General features: G+C 30.5%; 1 protein-coding gene across 1 annotated transcript in view; it reads right to left on the reverse strand.

Moving 5' to 3' along the window:
- Positions 1-8,054: 8,054 nt before the first annotated feature.
- LOC136976733 (uncharacterized) overlaps positions 8,055-19,953 on the reverse strand; it is a 128,381-nt gene continuing 116,482 nt past the window's right edge. Inside the window, exon 4 of the mRNA XM_067272093.1 lies at positions 8,055-8,180. Within this exon, the coding sequence (XP_067128194.1) occupies positions 8,055-8,180 (126 nt within the window). The remainder of the gene's footprint in view (positions 8,181-19,953) is intronic.

The raw sequence follows: 19,953 nt of genomic DNA on the forward strand, positions 1-19,953 counted from the left end.
GTAAGAAAATTTGGCATGTCTTGTGGATTGATGATGATGTGTGTTAGGTGTTTAGCTAGTTCCTGGTGCAGGGATGTAAACTTTTTGTACCAGAAATTGTGAATGTTGTCTACACCAGGTGTCTTCCAGTTGTGTGTTCTGTTAACAGTGTATTGGAAATCACGTATGCTTATTTCAACACAGGGCATAGTTGGTATGTTGTGTAAGTTTTTGTTCTCCTCCTCGATCCAGCCTGCTTCAGCATTGTGCGTGACAGCACTGGACCAAAGAGAAGACCAATATGTTGTGAGTTCTTCTTCTGTTGGTGTGTCCACTGTGCTGTGTATCAGTGTTTGCTTTGTTATTAATTTGTCTGTAAAAGAGTTTTTCATTGTTTGTAAATAATTTATTTTGTTGTTTTCGTAGTGTACATGTTTTGTATCGTTTGAGTCTACGTGCTTTGGCAGCAAGTTTTTGTTTTAGTGTATCAATGTATTCTGTAATGCGTGTGTTGTGACGTTCGTGTTTTGTGTGTGTTTTTATTTTCTTGAAAATGTTTTTGAGCTGTTTCCTTAATTTGGGTGTTATGTTGTTTTTAGTGTATTGTGTCAGCCTGCCTAATTGCTGTCTAATGTCATTTATTTGTGTTTATATTCTTCTCTGCCAGGCAGGCTTGTGATAGAATTGTGTTTTCTGTGTATTTGTCTGTGATTGTACTTTCAGTCCATGGTGTGTCACTACTGTGACTGCCCCAGCATAAACTAATGTATGGATGTCTGCGAGTGTAGAAATTGAATGAATGTAGTGTGGTAGTAAGTGAGTGTTTACATAATTTAGTGTTTTTCCTACTTCCTTCGACGTGTTGATTTTTGGTATTCGTGGTCTTTGTGTGGGATCTGTGCCTGTATATTTAGTGAGTGTTTCCTGAAATATAAGTGAGAGCGTATTAACTAAATCCATGTCTATGTTATCAGTGATGGATGAGGAAGTGTCTGTAGTATCATTAGTGCTAATTGTTGTATGTGTGTTATTATCAATGCTTGTTGCTGGATTATCCTGACAGGTTACATGATCTTCATTAATGTTAGATGTTTCTGTCTGTTGATGTATTTGATCAGCAACCTGTTGTTTGAAAAGTTCAAGTGTTGTTTGTGGAATAAGGTTGTTGTGTATAATTGTTCTTTTTTGATCAACAACCCTTTGTTCGGTGACAGTGAGATGAGGATACTGTTGTGTGAATCTATGGTATACTTGTTGTCTGTATGCTGTCATGTTTGTTTCGAGTTTTGTGATCGTGTAGTAAGTACGGATGATAAACTCATTCATTTCTACTGTCCATTTCATCCGTTGGCGTGGTTTTCCAGCCTTTGTGGTCTGTGGATGCATTGCCACAGAAACACCAAGGCTGGGTTGGTTCCTCACATCTGTTGAGGGCATTGCAGTAGCCATGCTTGGGCCGGTGCTGCTTTCGCCACCGGTAACCAGGGGAGACTGTGGCCTATTTTTCGAACGTGAGCCTCTGCCTAACTCACGAACGCGGACCTTGTTAACCCGGGCGACGTCCGAGCCGGTATCACATTTGGATCTGGTTACTACCATAATACGTATCTCCACAGAATGTGGGTGTGTGATCACTGTTAGCTTCATTTCTCCCCATAGACCTTACTGGCATGGGTGTCCCTACCAGGAGCTTGTGCTTCAGCCTGCATTGCCCTATGGATCAGTAAAATTACTGGGCTCTCCCACCACGACCAGGTGGTGACCATGGGAGAGTTATTATTATTATTATTATTATCATCATTAATGCTACTGTACAATTTGGGTAAAATTCTTGTAATATATCTTTTTTTTTATTATTTTATTATAGTAACTAAATATTGTAAATTTTAAAAACAAGTTTCATTTCACTTCAATTACAACATAAATTTTAAAAATTATATTTTTATAGATTTCACATTAACAATTTGATAAAATGGATGAAATAATTGAATATAATCGTGATATAATATCAAAAGTAGGAAGACGAGACAACTTTTGGTACATACATCAGTGAACATTCTATATGGTTGGTAAGAAATGTTTATGTATGAAATCTTTTCGTTACTTTCTTATTAAATGTAAAATAATATTAATCCTAATATTTATTTATATAAAATTACAGAATGACATGCTGATAGATTTTGAAACATTTCAACTTAATGACTGTTGGCCATAAAAACATTAAACAGTGAACGAGTTATCCTTGACTTCGAAGCTTTCACGATTCGAGACGAAAATCTTCCATTCAACATCTCATGTAGACAAATTGGGTTTGTAGCAAGACATACAAACAATTTTGGAAAGATAGATTTTTGTAAAAAATTCATTACATTTTATTATCAAATTAAATCGGAAAAAATAATGCTTTATATATATATATATATATATATATTGTTGTATTACTATTATTTTAATATAAAAAGTGAATTGTAATTTAACTTATTGTTAAATACATCAAAGTAAAACTAAAATGTAATTGATTATAAAACAACTATTACACCCATTGTTCTGTTAAATTTATTAATAAATTGTATTCTACTAATGTAAAAATGTACTTTCCCTCAGGAACAGGGAATTTTCCTACTGCTAATCAATTCATCACTTTTGTTAAATTATCACCACGAGAAAAAAAAATCTGTTAAATTTAGAAAAGTTTTTTACACGAACTGCATTTATCATATAAAAAACATAATTTTGGAAGTTGGGAATGTCATATTAAATTAAATAAATTCCATAAAAAGTACGATATAATTTATTACAAGGGAGAACAAATTGAATTTAATTGTTTAAACTTAATGGAAGCAATAGATAACATAAAAAATTCCATCATTTGACATTGAACAGTTGGGAGTACAGTACCTAAATCCTCAAAAATTGGACAGATAGAAATTTTCATTTTTTTTAGTGGAACTACAATTATTTAGACATCGAACTTCTTTGGTGTCTAAGATTGGATAATAATAAAAAAAATTTTTTTTAAATATTTGTGGTAATAACAATGTTCTTTTTGCGATATTCTATTTTACGAACAATTCTTAATTAAACAAGTAAGAAATATAATTTAGATAATTATTATATTGAACTATTTCTGTATTTTACTTTGTCTTATTGCTAAATGTTATTTTAAGTTGTCGCGTTTTAATTTATTTTTATATTAGAACAAATTGTAAAAATTATTAATGCAAATTAATTTAATTACCAGCCTGCAAAAATTGAATAATTTTATCTTAGTCAATAAATTTTTATTCATTTAATAATTAACACAAAAACTTTACCTTATTGTCAAAATAAAATGAATTTAATTCAAATTTATAAAAACATTTAATAATTAATTTAAATTTGTGATCAGTATGTCTCATTAAATTAATTTTGTGATCAGTATGGCCCAAACCGCTACTACTAATAATATATAATGAAATGTTAATTTGTTATACACTTTTGTATAAAACAGTTGTGTTTTAAAAACAATAATGAAAAATTTGTAAAATAAAAAAGTTAAATAAGCGCCACGATTTGCATTAGAAATATTTCTAAAGTACAGTATTACAAAAGCATTCGGTAAAACCTGACAAAATAGATTAGTACCGAAAATTATTATCTCCGTGTATTTATTTCATATTTCTTATATAACAATTTGTTCGCGAAACGACATTACGTGTTATTTAAAAATATGGTTTTTATTTTTTTATTCCATTTTTTGTCCCGTGATTTCGAGAAAAAAGTAATGTTTATCGGGACTCCGGGAAATTCCAGGATATAATTAATTATTTTTAAAATATAAAATAAATTTTGAAATCGAGTAATAAAAAATAAATTAAAATCATAATAATTTAAGTAATTTTTTTATTTTAATTTAAAATTTTTATTTAAAGTATATTTATTATTATCTTTGATGATAGAAAGTGAAAACACAAAAAATAATATCATTACTTTAAGTTTTTTAGTTAATAAAAATATTTGTTTTTTTTTCTTTATAAACAGATTTTATAGTTAATTGTTCTATTTCTGTTATGCCACCATTTTGAATACTGGTCCTGATAGACGCCGGTAATTGTAGTGTCGTTGGTGTGTTTTGCTCACGTAAAAACTCTTGAAATAATTCACGTCAGTCTTCAGTCTATCCACCCTCTGCTTCAGTTCTTCTATTCCCATTTTTCTATTGTTATTAATTATGAAACACAATTTAATGTTTTGAAAATCACTTGGCTTTCTTTTCCATTTTATTTAGTTGATACGTGCATACATAGCTCGTTTCGGGCCTAATACGCCCCTCTTCAGGCAACTTAAATATTAAGACAATAACACTTTACAACCAATGTTAAAAAAAACGATTTACATTACTTAAAAAGTGTAGATCAATTAGCCAACATACCTACATACCTTGATATCTCGGGTTCGGCAACGCGAACAAAGGTTCACATACATTCGACATGCATGCGATCTACACACGTATTCTTGCATGTCTGTTTCGACAAATATATACTGTTAATTATTATATCAACAGTTACATATCCTTACATATTTTCTAATTATATTATTAACTATTACATTATTCTCTAGTTATTACTTTCTATTGTTAATTATTACAATGTATAAAAATAAATTAAAGAAATGGGATCGGTTATTTATAAATTTAAAAAAATCTAAAAAATACTTAAACTTCTCTTTTAAACTAGCGAGTTAAAAATTACTCAGTTTTTCCCGACTTCAAAAAACACAAGTGGAAAGAATTGAAGTTAACAATCACCTACTTTATTAAACCTTTTCACCACATGCATTTCACTTTACAGCTTCATCAGCGGTTATTTCGTTTAACATTATCTGTGCTCTTATACTGTATTCTACTAACAAATCTCAGCACTCATCTATGCTGACTCCCGTATTCAAATTAATGGTGTTTGAATAATTATTAATACAATAGTGTTCCACAATACGTCTTATAAGTACATTTTCTATTTTGTGCAATATTTTTATATTAATACGGTCAATAGTACAAGTTTTATTACAACAATGTTGATACCAAGGTGATTCTATTCTTTTCAGTCGTATTGCCGCTTCGATTTTACCACAAAAACATTCATGGATTAATTTTTTTAGACAAAAAAACCATCGGATAATACTGGCTGAATTGAACATAGTAATTCACGAAAATTATTATTTCACAAGGCATAAAAAATTATTTTTATTTAAAGGCGGACAGATAAAAAAAAATTTAAAAAATTGTAACTACAATTATTTAGACATGGAACTTCTCCTGTGTTCGAGATCAGATAATATTAAAAAGAATTGTTATTACCACAAATCTTTTAAAAAGTAGCTTTGAAATCGTGACTCTACCTTAAATACTAGACTTGTAATTATATTACGACTGGTGTAATAAGTCCAGTATTTAAGCAGTGGATAATACACCTCAACAGAACTTGTAAAAATGTGTATATTACTTTACACTAGATATTGAAAAATTTAATCTTTTACAATATTGATTTACTAATAGTGTAACGGGAATTTAATTTAGGAATTCCAAGATTCTTCTCGAATAGTTATGTGCCTTTACCAGGGCGGTGGAGTGGAGTCGGAGTATGGAAAATGTGTCGAGTCCGGCATTTTAAATTTAATTTATTTTTTTATTTTATTTTTTTAAATGAAAAAAATTATATTATATTTTATAATTTTTAAAATGTTTTTGTATTTTGTTATAATTCATTTATTTTAAATACAAAATACAACAATTTAATTTAGTAAATATGTTTCAATAGTTTTCTTTGTAATGTTTGTGTTTAGTAGTTAAATTATTTTGACCGAATAAAATTTGAATATTTTTGATTCATTCCTTTATTACTTCCTCTGTAAATAAGTATCCTATTTTTCTCAATGAGCCAGACTAATTGGTCAAAGGGTATATTTTTCAGGGGCGAATCCCGACCAAATTTGTGGGCATACTGAAAGTTATAACAGGAATAATCGGCGTATCTCTAGCACTAAACAATAGAAAGAAATGGTATTTGAATAAAAGAATATGACTATTATAAAGTGAATTATCCATACACATTAAAAATATAAAATATATTATAATAAAAAAGTATTAAATATTTATATTAATAATTCAAATTTCATGGGCCCTTCACACTGGAGGCTCAGGGCTTAGGCCCTATTAATCTCTATGTAGATCCGCCCCTGTACACAATACGAGTGAATTTTAATGTAAGTTAAATATTTAAAAATACTATTTATAAAAGTATTTGGGTAAATGCACGGGGCTCCTTTCAGAGTTCAGCGTAGAGTAACCCCCCGATGAGCGCCTCTTCCTTCCATAAAATGACGGTATTTAATTTTTCCAGAGTCGGAGTCGAGTGTTTTTTTCACCGACTCCGCAGTCCTGGCCTTTACCAGATAAAGTTCATTCGTTTTATTGAATGAAGAAATGACGTTTAAAAGTTTAAAATATTCTGAATATTTAATTGGCTGTTATTAATTTCTGTAATGCGGTTTGTAAATTAATGTTCTAAAATTTTCTGTAGATTAATCAACAAAAGAATTAGTTTGCAGACACTAACGGGAAGAAAGAAAAAAGTATCCCGCAACAGTTCTGTAGTGATGAAAGTTCTAAGTTTATTTTAAAGTTGATTTAATTACATAAATTAAAATACTTATATATTTTTAAAATTCAAAGATTTATATTATCGCGTTATTCCCGAAATTTTAGCATATAGTAATCAAAAATATGCATTCTGCATTTGGTAAAGTTAAACATTTTTACATACCTTCTGTCGCCTAAATTACTTAGAAACTTTTAATCGATAAACCTTTGAATGAAAGTAAATGCAATATTTACTGTGCGCGAGATCGAGTTAATATTAAACTTGTATTTATATGAATTATATTGTTTAGGAGTTTTCAGCAACAAGTATTTATAATGAAATTAAAAGCCGTGTTTATAATAAAAATACAATGTACTAACGAACCTGTTTTGCGTTTAAAACAAAATTACTAAAATATTATGCTATCTGCGTGTTGGAAATTGTCAATGATATTTATTCACACAGTAAAAAACGTCATATTAAGATAACGAAGGAAAAGAATCTCTAAAGATAACTTTTGCGAAAAACAGAAATTTTAATCACGTAATATAATTTTTCTATACATTAAACGCATTTAGTACAAAAAACTTAACAGGAAAAGCTAAAGAAAATAACTGAAGTACAGCAAGTAAAATTTGCATGTTGCTAAGGCATTAATACATTCCAGAAACGATGCCATTTCATATTAAATATATACAATTTTTTACAGAGAGCATAAATTAGTTATTGTATTATTAGAAATCCCACAAATAACCGACTGAATAAAAGAAGTAAATATTGGAGAGTGACTTAGTACACACCGAGCCTGTTTAATTATCACTATATATTCTGTGTTTTGTATGTCATCTAATTGATAAGGGCCAGTAAAGACAAAATGCGTTTTGGTTAAGTTAATTAACTAGGCTGTGTGTGATGAGCCTATTCATCAATAATCAGTAACAAAGTAGATGTTTGTAATTAAATAATACAGGCAAGATGCTGTTAAATATATAAGAAGGTGAATTCGCGCCTGTCCAAACAGCGTGTCACAAACTTTCCGGTTTTAACTCATCTGTGTTCCACCTAAACACGTTTCTAATAAAAAATTCCATATTTTAGGGACTGATGTCGTGAAGATTCTCAGCTGTTCTTTTTATATACGTAAAATATTAGATGTGTTGTATAGTCAATGTTACAATATTTCGCTAGGGAATGTTTTAGAGTTTAATGATTGATAAATTAAATAATTAAGTTAGTTTTAAATTTTAATTTTTACATTACTCATTAAGTGTACTTTGTTTTTCGTGTTCATACGTATAAGAAGTGCTCCTAGTTATTCATTATTATAAATGTTTTATATTCATTTACGTATGTAAGAATATAAAAATCAGCAGTATCTCAATAAGCTGCAGATCGTTTTCTCGATTCAACGAATCACGATTCAACGAACGTTGATTTACGTGGCCACGTTAAATGTTCTCAATACAGTGATGTGTTCTGAATATTACTTGCATTCAGCGAACTTGATGAAGTACATTTCGTACTTTCGTTCTTCTTTACCAATTCGATGAGTGCAGAAAGAATAGAGTAAATACTACTCATCATCTAAAAGGAAAAATAGGAATGAAAATAAAATTCACAATAACAAATCAGAAAGAATTATTTAATCGAAGCTTACTTTAATCGGGAAATCGCGTTTGACTCGAAAAAATCCACCCACAGAAAGTCCAATGGGTGTTTTAGCGAATCTCTTCATGAAATTCAGCATCTGTTCGAAAAAGTACATAATTTTAGCATAACATTTAACGGTAACGTATAAACACGACACACAATACACCTTCAGTTTAAAAATTAGAGAGAATCTGCATGAGGAAAATTTATTAATCTCGTTGAAATTTCCATAAATCTGAAATATATATATTAAACATTACACATTATATATTAATTTGGTAGTACAAGTATTAAATAAATCTTACCGAAGATGAAAATCTGGATAATCCGAATGAAATTATTATAAATTCGTAAATTACGTATATGATAGCTACAAATGCAGCCAGTTTAATGTGTGCGGGTAAATCATAAAACAAAGAAAAGGTTACCAGGAAACAGAACCCATACAAAGTAGTGCAGTAAACAGCAGGAAGATACATTTCGAGTTGGTTATTGACCATTTCAATGTTTTCCATTAATTCTGTATGTTCTTCGATTATGTATTCGATTAGATTTTTGATATTACTTTTTCCTCGAGGAACTGTATCGAGTTTGCTCGACAATGTGTTAAATCCATTAAACAAGACGAGTAAATAAATATAAACAAAAAATAATATGTAAACAGATTGTCCTATGAAAAGAAATATAGGTAATGCCCAATCGATATTGCAGAGAAGGAATTCCATTACAGTTGCCTTTTCCATGACAAGATATAGAGAAAAGTCAAGAAAAAAGTAAAATGTGACTTGCAATAAAGCAGTGACTGCAAAGAAAACTGCAAATTGAAATTCTATAGAGGTAATTAACGTTTCCTCGACTTCATAGCAAGATTTACTACTAGGACAATGTAAACGAATTCGTTTAAGAAAAGAGAACTGAAAAGTATAGCATACGATTACACCAACAAGAAATAACTGCATGGTGTATTTGAAACCTGCGAATACGTTAAACAAGACTCCGCATACGAATTTATCAGAAAATATCGTGGAGACTACTGCCAACGTATTGAAGATAAAAAAGAATTCGAGAAAATTTGAATAAAATTGAAAAAATCGAACATTCCATGAATTCTGATGGTGGCCGAATGTTAATATGTTTAACCCGAGAACTTGCGATGCCATATTTAAGGAATAAAGAAGTATTTTAATCTCATTACTTGCGTTTTCCATGATTTTGAATTATAGATATGTTATTATTTTTCCTTTTTTAATCTTTCCTCGAACAGAATCAATATTGTCAAATTAAAAAAGTCAAACCTTTTAGCGTCGGCTTTTGACGAAGACATAAAAATTGTTTGTTGTTCGGAGGTGACCGTTGATTACTGGAAATTATTCGGACCAAAATGCATACAGACTCTGAAAAAATGGCTAAAAATAGCCGTTATTGAAGGTTCAACCATAATTTAGTGAAATATTTTACATACGTCACATCTTAGGTAAGAAACGATGATAATCTGTTACTTTCTAAATTTGACCATTTAATTGTAACAATATTCTGAAAATTTAGCTTAATATCAATGTAATTACTAAACTCTGTACGTTTATGAAAAGGTGATGCTTAAAACACTTATTTTGAGAAAGTAATTAGGACAAATTTCAGTATAGCCTATGATTAAAAATATTGTAGAACTTCCCTACCTGCGATAAACGATCTTATTTGTCTTAATTGCATCCTACTCTAAATGTGTGTTATATAACATAGGAAAAATGTGTTGCTATAATCAATATATTGATTTGTCTTACATAAGAAAATTATAGACATAGCAAGGATGCGATTATTTAATCAATACATTGACTGTACATCTGTTGTATAACTTCGTTTGTTTCGAAATAATTTAAAATAATTACCGATTAATAAATATTTCTGTTGTTTTCAAAAGTTAAAGATAAAAGTTTTGAATACGACTAATTAACACTAAGTTGATGGATTTAATTTGAAGTCTTTTGAAATCAAATTCTTATGAAAATTTCAGTATCATTAATAAATAGATCTTATATAGAATCAAGAAACATTATTAATTTTTCTGCGATAGCTTATACTCTGTAAAATGTCCATATTTTGCCGAATGTATAAAATTAAATATTTAACTATTTTTTTGCAATCTTATACGGTCGTATTGCATATGACAGGTTTTCGACTGACAAAATGGTTACATAGAGTTTATCGGATTTTCTTCGTCCGTCTGGTATCTAAATATAAGAAGCTTATTAAAACAGAAAGGTTTTAAAACACGTTTATTTATTTCGATGTTTAAAATCATGACAATTTTATTATTATTATTGAGTGCGTCGTATATTTTAATCATATAGATATAGAACAATGATCTATACCAGCGGTTCTTAACCTTTTTAGTGGTCAGCACCCCTTGAATATGAAAGTAAGCTCTTGCACCCCCTTAAAAAAGTGTGTATATTTGTTATTTAAGAAAAAAACATTTATTGCATAAACAAATGCAGCGTTTAAATTAATATGCCTCAGTGTCCTTAACTTATTGTTATCTTATTTCGTCCACTTGTACGTATCTGTTAGCAGGACTTATTAACACTGTTACTCAACCGGATGTGAAATAGTATTAAATACGGTATAAATAAGAAAAAAGGAAAAAAATAATTATAAACGACAATTATATGAACATACTAGCTGACCCGGCAAACGTTGTTTTGCCATATAAATTATTTCTAGGTAATTTCTAGTGTAGACAAAAAATAACTAACTTATTGTAAGTGTGTAAGGATGTGGTATATGCGTGAAATAGGCATGGAGCGTTGTGAACGATGAGGGAATATAAAAATAACAAATGCCAAACATTATTATTTTTAAGTTATTATAATTTATTTTTTAAAATTATATATCATTAATTAATTACGACAGCAACACTAACAAACAATATCAATTTCTTAATGCTATAGCGTGAACAATATTTTTTGTTAGCTCATCTTTAGCTAACACAAACAAACTGGATGGTTTACCCACTCGAGAGCATGCCACGTATAATTGTCCGTGTGAAAAACATGGCGTGCTCAAATCTAAGCCACAAATAGACATCGTTTGGCCTTGGGATTTGTTGATAGTCATTGCAAATGCCAATCTAATCGGAAACTGAATACAAAAAAGATGATAATTGATCAGTTATCGAGCGGGATGAAAAATGATTAAATTACTAAAATGGCTATTAAAAAATAGGGGTTGGTGATAAAAGGGTAAAAATTTAGGGTTGTATGTATTTTTTAATGCCACATTATAGAAAAATAAAAACAAAAAATTTTGTCCAAAAATTAAAAAAAAGGTTAAGGGTCAACAACCCTTATCACTTAGGGGTATGAAAAATAGATAGTAGCCGATTCTCAGACCTACTGAATATGCATATAAAATTTGGTAAAAATCGGTAAAGCCGTTTCGGAGGAGTAAGGTAACTAACATTGTGACACGAGAATTTTATATATAAGATTAATATAATCAAACAAAATAACAGAATGAATAATAATACCGGAAGAGAAATACACCAATCAAAGAGAAGATTCACAGAGGGGAAAAGTGTGACGTATAAAGAGAAGGATCGCAACAGTTTGAGTCGTAGTCCAAGGTGCACAATTTGAAATGTAAGTGTAGTAATAGAAATTAAATGTAAAACAACGTGGTAAATTTAATGGTTCACTTAACAATTTATGTTTTTATATAGAATTTTGTCAAAAAAAGTTACTGTTAATAATGTTTGAAACCGAAATGGAAAGAATTAGCCCTGAAATTGTAGGAAATTTTATATTACTGTCGGAAAATTTTTTATTTTTTTAATTCTTATGTAGAATGTGTCATATAAATATCCGCTAGTGAGGGTCGAACAAGTCCGAAACGCTATATTAAAATATATGTGTCCAAGTAAATTAAATAAAATAATAATTTTATAATCTGTGAAACTGAGTTGCAGTATCCTTAAAGCCAGTTTAATAAGACCTGCTAATAGATACGTACAAGTAAACGAAATAAGATAATAGATTCCGTGTTTATTTACAATATATATTACTATATAATATAAAAAGCAATATTTGAATTTTAATGGCTAGGTTGTTGTTATTTATTCATAATAATTCTAATAAACGAGGCTTTTTTTGAAAGACCCACTCGTAAGACATCAGATGCATTTAAGCGATTTCTGGCTTTTGTTTTGATCTGCAAAAGTGCTGAAAATTCCATTTTACAATGGTAAGTGGTGGCAAATAGTAAAAGTGTTTAGTGTTGCTTTTGCCGGTTGTAGATAAGCTTTTAACTGTTTACATTAGAACTGTTCTATGTCTGGTGTTTCAAATTCCATTTTCCGCATTAGCTATTTTTTTTTTTTTTTTAAGTTTTGAAATTTTTCTCGCACTCTTGGAAATGCTCTCTCTCATTCCTGAGGGTGCACGCATCCCAGGTTAAAAACCACTGATCTATACACATAATACACTGAACTAAAATCGAAATTTCAATAAGTTTCATGTGTTGCGATAGAATTGCTTTCAATGTAAGAATTTTTAAAAATGTAATTTAACTTGTAGATTAACAATTATAAACACAGAAAAAAATTGCCTGCAGGTAAATATCCTGCATCAATTATGTCAGTTAATCATTAAATGTTTTATTATAATATAAGAAATTACAATAAGATCCCTGAATATAGATATTGATAATATGAATGCAGTGTAAAGATCAATAATTTGGTAATTTTTTAAAAGTCTTTCCACCCTGCTGGCACAAATACCCATTGTGATCCTGGTATAAACCATAATGGGCTTCTTTCAGGAAGCTCATTATGGGTTCTGCCAGTAAAAACCTGTCGATATCCTTCGAATTTATGTATAGACAGAGCTATAATTTTTTGTTAGAATCAACAATGAACTAATACTGTATACAAACTGTATACAAACTGTAAAATAATGTAACATTAATTACATTATTTTAAATTGCTGTGTTTTAAAAATTATTATTGCAAATCAGCGCAACTTGATTTTATAATTAAATTTATTTTATAATTAAATTACAGTTTTCCTTTTAAAATACTGGTTAGTAATATATATATATAAGTTTTATCAAATCTCATTTTAAAATGTTTTATTATCTAGTTTGTCACATATACTAAATTTAAATAATTAATTTTTACTCCTTAGCAAGGCAATGCAGCGTAAAGATGAATTATATTAAGTTTCAAAGGGAATAAACAAAATAATTTCCTCCCAAACGCAGACATCCATACATATGAAAAGAACCCCCGAAATCATTGTATTTCTCGACGTTTCAAAGTCCGCACACTCCAAAAATGTAAAAATCTCCGGGGAGGAGTTTTTTTGACCGTTTGCCTTATTTTTCCTCAGTTACGTGTATTGTTTGTTCGTTTTATTAAGATATGGCGACTCTTGGGCCATCTGACTATGGAAAATGCCTTCCGGGAAGTCTTTTTAGGGGGTGACTGACCCCCTCTTCAGGCGTTACAGACGTCGTAGAAACTCAGAAAATTTCACATGGCAAGCACATCTTGGCGAGGCGTGAACCCAAAATTGAACTCTCAGTGTCAGGGAACAAAACCTCTTGGCCACTGGTGGCCCTGTTATATATAACAGAGCAAAAAGTAATATAGATATTGTTGAAAAAAATAAGGCAGTAAAAATATTTTAGTCTCAAAAACGGTTTTAATGTGGTTATCAGATGAAAATCATGCTTTCTGCATGTTTTGTGAAGAAAAATGGTAATCAGATTGTCGCTGTGAACTTTTTTACAATATTCATTTATAACGCAAAAATCTACTTTAAGAATTTGTCAGATGCCGGGGCTATAGGAGGACCTTATAAACCACTTAATCGGCAACAGTCTGGCAAAGACTGCTCACGTTGTCAGTGGATAACTTTAAAATATAAGGGTCTTTAAATTGAGTGGGGAGCGCGGTGGATGAGTCGATAAGGTGTCCCGTTTCCGAGCAATAGACAGGTAGAGTGTTTAAACTTAATAAATAAAAGTTTAATATAACTAGAACTCTAAGATACATAGGAGTACAAACACATTACTAAATATATCGAGTATATGCAAATATATTCGAATAATAATTATCTCTTACAATGCGAACCGATTATTCTATTACCTATGCCACCGGAGCGTACCAAATTTCTGGAACGCTAAGAGAGAGTTTACAGATGCCTACTAATACTTTCAGATTTTGGTTGCTCGTTGACACGTCGTTTGTTCTAACGTACGGAGGAGGGTTCAAAGGTGATGAATGACGGGTATTCTAGTCGTTGTCCTAAACGGGCCGGGATGTCCGTTCATGGGTGTCCGCTGAATATGGCACCAAAGGAGACTGACGTCGCCTGCTTCTACAGAGAAATCTTTGAACAAAAGCCTATACTATGAACTTTCCGAAATGAACGCCCGGAACGTCTCTGTTAGACCTTAGTGTTTAACAACTCCTCAACGACAGTGCTCGCGAGTAGAGAGCGAGATCTCGTTCCGTTTTTTTTTTAAATTAAAATCTCTGTTTTTACAGTCGGGTTTTTACTCTCTCTCTGAGCAGTCTGTAAAGTTGGCAACTACTTCGTGATTTGTGTAAATAACCCCAATAAATTTTTTTGAAGACATTGCTGGTATGTATAATTTATCATCCTATCCTGCGCTATAGATAGACGAATTATCGTTAGCATATCGAAACTGAAGTTTATAATAAAAGCTCTTATAGTCTCGTTTTTTTCAGCCCGGGATAGTCAATCATGTGATCGGCAGTTGTTTAGAAACGAAGGTTGCTTTTGCAAGTGCGAATTCAGCGATGACTTTCGTTGATGTCACGGTGTCGCTTTCCTCTCCTTTCGCAATCGGATGTTATCATTTCGCAACTGACTGTTAAAATTTTCGTGTATTTGTTGATAGAGAACGCCATTCGATCCGTATCTGGTGCGAAATTTGTCCTAACGATCGCGACAGATGTCGTTTAAAAATGTTCTTCACAATGAATTTTAATATCCGTAAAATCCTGGATTTTAATTCCAGGCGGAAAAATTTCTGGTGGTTTTCGACAGCCTGAATTCGATTTCTGAATTCCCTTAGTGCAGGATCTTGAGTTCTGTGGATCAAAGATTCTTCGACTGCAATATCATAATGATGTGGAATTTATGGCTTTTTATGGCTGACGATGTGTTTATCATTACTAATTTTTCAAAATTAAATGTAAATTCTGTATTATATTACTTTAAAACTTATCGTAAAATTTAAATCAAACGGTGATTTAACGCGTTAGTTGAAAAATTTTTATAAATCATACCTTAATGTGTCTTTAATTTTGTGAGTGTAACGAGAAAGTATTTAGTAATTAAATGTTGGTATCTGAAATAATAATGTAAATATCATTTATACAGTTTTGAAAATGATAATATGAAATTATTTCATAAGTTTGCAATCTTTCTGTAACAGCAATAATTTCAATAATGAATAATCTAAAATGTGATGTTAATTTGTAATACACTTTTGTATAAAACAGTTGTCTTTTTAAAACAATAAAAAAAATTTGTAGAATAAAAATGTTAAATAAGCGTCACGATTTGCAATAGAAATATTTCTAAAGTACAGTATTACAAAAGCATTCGGTAAAACCTGACAAAATAGATTAGTACCGAAAATTATTATCTCCGTGTATTTATTTCATATTTATTATATAACAATATGTTTGCAAAACTACATTATGTGTTGTTTCAAAATATGGTTTTCTCATTTTTTGTTCCATTCTTTGTTTGGTGATTTCGAGAAATAGTGAAGTTTCTCGAAATTCCGGGAATTCCCAGGGTATAATTAATTATTTTTAAAATATAAAATAAATTTTGAAATCGAATGATGTAATAATTTTTCATTTTTTAAGTAATTTAATGCGTTTCGCAACTTTGAAAATAATGTTATTAATAATGCCGTATAAAATATGTATTAAAATTCACCTTTGACTTATGCAAAAATTTTCACAAATAGGAAAAATTTATTAAAGTTTGCTGGAAACTGCTTACAACAAAAAAAGAAAAAATGACTTTGAATTCAATTGAAATTTTGGATAATGTTACCTATGGTTCCAAAATGGCGGCTCGTCTCTGATTCCAGCAAATAGAAAAAGGGGAGCAGTGGGGACACACGTTCTAACCTAACCTATTGTAATAAGTTATCATAATTATTACCAACAAAATTATTAGAATAGGTTAGGTTAGAACGTGTTCTGTTCTTCTATTTGCTGGAATCAGGACAAGCCGCTATTTTGGAACCATAGGTAACATTAACCGAAAATTTAAAGAAAAAAATGAACATAGATCAATCTTCAATCATCAAACTTATGTGTCTTTGCATTTACACTATTATGTGTTGTTAACATTTTTCAGCAACATATAGTATATAGTACAAGTATAGTATAGTATATAATACAGTATAGAGAGCAATTTTTTCATTGGTTATCGCTATAAATTAGAAAAATATAGCAATTTTTAGAAAGGGGGTCATCTTTCCTGTATTTACTATACAGGGTGGGCCAGCGAAAACGAAACGGCAGAGTGTTCGTGTTCGTCCAAGCAAAGCGCTCGGACAGGTCGATCTTTTGCTCGAGGGGACATCTTTTGCAATAAAGTTTTTGCGATTCTGAATACAAAAGACAACAAAAAATTTTAAAAACTCATTTATTTTGTATTAACTAAACAAACATTTATTTCGAAAAAAAATGTTTGTTTAGTTAATATTCAGAATCGCAAAAACTTTATTGCAAAAGATGTCCCCTCGAGAGTAAAATCGACCTGTCCGAGCGCTTTGCTTGGACGAACACGAACACTCTGCCGTTTCGTTTTCGCTGGCCCACCCTGTATAGTTTCAACAATATCTCTTCTTTCTAACGATATAAAATAATTGTGAAATATATATATATATATACATGTATTTTACAATTATTACGTATAAGCAAGTATTACATATATTACATATTTTATAATCTTGTAAACTTTGTATATATTTTTCTCTAATTTACGTTTACTTTGTTAATCTCGTTCCTTTTGGAATGAGGTTAGCAACACCAATAAAGAATAAAGCAGAGTTCGAGTGAGGACCCGAAAGTGAACGGACGAGTTGTTTTATGGTCTCCAATTTTCTTTTGTCTTGCTCACCCTACACTCGACCCCATTACTACGACTGAAAATAATGCGACATATATATATATATATTACACTTGTTTTTACGTAACATGACCTGAAAACAGATTATTCATCCCAAGATGATTTGTAACATGTCATCTAGGTAGAAATAATTTCAGGTTTCAGAGATTGATGTCTAATTTGTCAGTAATTTGATCATAATAGATTAAATTTTAAAGTCATTGCTGTAAGCCTTAATTATTTTTGAAAATGAATGCTAGAGTTTATAGTTAATTTAAACAAACCATTTTAAGGTAAACATACCATGAAGTAATTTAAGACGGTAATAAAAGCTTCCCATCCTGGTAAAAATGAGCCAAACTGGGTTGTAATTTGAAAAATTTGTAAATCTATAAATAAATTTCTACTGTCTTCTGTCTGTTCGACTGTCCTTTCTTAATCTCGAGAACGGAGTTAGATACGTGAAAGTGAAGACCAGATGTAGAGAACGTAGTTGCAGGAGGAATCGATTAACTGTAAACGAACGTCCGATGTAAGCCGGAAGTCACGTTATTTGAAATCGAAAATTTTTGCCTGAAAGGAGATAGATAATGACTCCTTTAAGGGAAAATGTTTGAATCGAAATTATTAAACTGATAACGACAGAGTCCTACTGGTCACGAACAAAAAAATATGATTTACAGAAGCAAAATATTACTAATTTGAAGAGGAAAGCATAAATTATAAAGTAATTAATTAATTAATTTCTCTACTTGTTTGCGTGATCTTACAATAGACTTCTTTCCGTATTAGCTGCCTGTTCTTGTGATTTAACCAAAGAATCTTTTCTAACTTCTCTTGCAATGACCGAACCCATAATGAGCTTGCTAAAATTGCCTCTTAGTTCCCACAGGGTAGAAAGAGTTAAAAAATCATTTGTGAACTATTCACTAGTTTCGGTTATACTTGTATTTAACATTTAATCTATTAATTGAAAAATAATTAAGACAGATAAAAATGTTTTAATTTAAAACATAGAAATTAAACGACAGTAACAGGAACGATGACATATAAGTAAAATTAGCTACTAGTCATAACAATGTTGACAACAGAGAGATTTTAAAACAGGTATTTTTATTTCATCACAAAAAGAAATCTCATGATTATAGAGCAGTTCATATATATAAATATTGTAGCATATAAAACAATGATCCATACGCGTACTTGAATATACTACAGTAAATATTTCATTAAGTGTCATGTGTACAATGCGATTGCTGTCAAAGTAAGAATTTTTAAAAATTTCATTTAATTCGTTAACGTGACGATTATAAAATCTGATATAATTGATTCCAATAAACTGTCAAAATAAATTATTTCGGTTTATAATCAAAAAGTCTAGTCAATATATTAATTAAACATTACGAAATACCTTATGACAGATTGATAATGAAATTCAGAACCGGATCATCGAATAGACAAATGAGACAAATGTCTAGGCCCCGGTTTCTTTTTTTTTTTGAAGGGCCCGGTCAAACTGTCTACTGTATTTTGAAATGATTTGTAAATAAAATAGTTTACTTTTCTGTTGGACAACTGTATATAATAAACAAATAAATTAAAACGATTTTTTTTCATAGCGATAAGAATAATATTAACTATATGTATTCTTAACAACCTGCGAAATATTGTTAAACTAGCCGCCCGGACACCCTAGTGGGCATTTATAAATAATAAATTCCTATTGCAAATAAAAATAATAATATACTCAATTATACAGAATAAAGGCTGAAAATCTTCGCTGGGGTGCACTTGTGGACGTTTTTGGCAACGTCTGTAAATCCAGTAGCAGCAGTGTCATTCTGTGACAATAATATTTATATTGTTAATTTAAATAGTAGCTAGACATTTGTCTCATTTGTCTATTAGATGATCCGGCCCTGATGAGAATAGTGTAATGATTGGTAATTTGGTGATGCTGCCGCAAAAATCACTAGATTGGAGACAGCAAGTTTGGGTCTTCACGACAGATGGTGAGAAAATCTACTTTAAATTTTTGCACATTCTTGTGGCTAGAGCTCGTGTGAGGGAGGAAAGTTTATAGTTGAAGTCGCTGATTTTAGGAAAAATCAGACATTATTACTGCAATTGAGCTATTTTTCGAATTAAACTTGTACTTCGGAAATCAGAATTTTTAGGCTGTTACTAAGTAGATGGCGATAGTAGTACGGCTGCTGTTTCCTTAGCCACTGGCCAACATGTTTACCGACATTTAGCTTTGAAATGAATTTATAGAACGATAGTTCTTCATGTGAGTTTTCCTTGTCACTAAGTGAAATAAAAACAAAAATATTAATTATGTTCGCTGAGGATCATGAATATTTTTAAGTAAGTCTTATGTGTGTATCTAGCATCACTCCACTACCTAAAAAACTGATTATTTATTATTAGACGAAGACTTATTTATGTGTGGCACGCGAAAGCAAGAAGTCTGGGAATAAGTAGCGAAATAAAACATAAATGTAAATGTTTTCATGGAAGAGTAGCTAATTATTTTACTTACC

This window comes from Centruroides vittatus, unplaced genomic scaffold, assembly GCF_030686945.1.
Source record: "Centruroides vittatus isolate TY-2023 unplaced genomic scaffold, ASM3068694v2 contig_420, whole genome shotgun sequence".
NCBI classification, from domain to species: Eukaryota; Metazoa; Arthropoda; class Arachnida; order Scorpiones; family Buthidae; genus Centruroides; species Centruroides vittatus.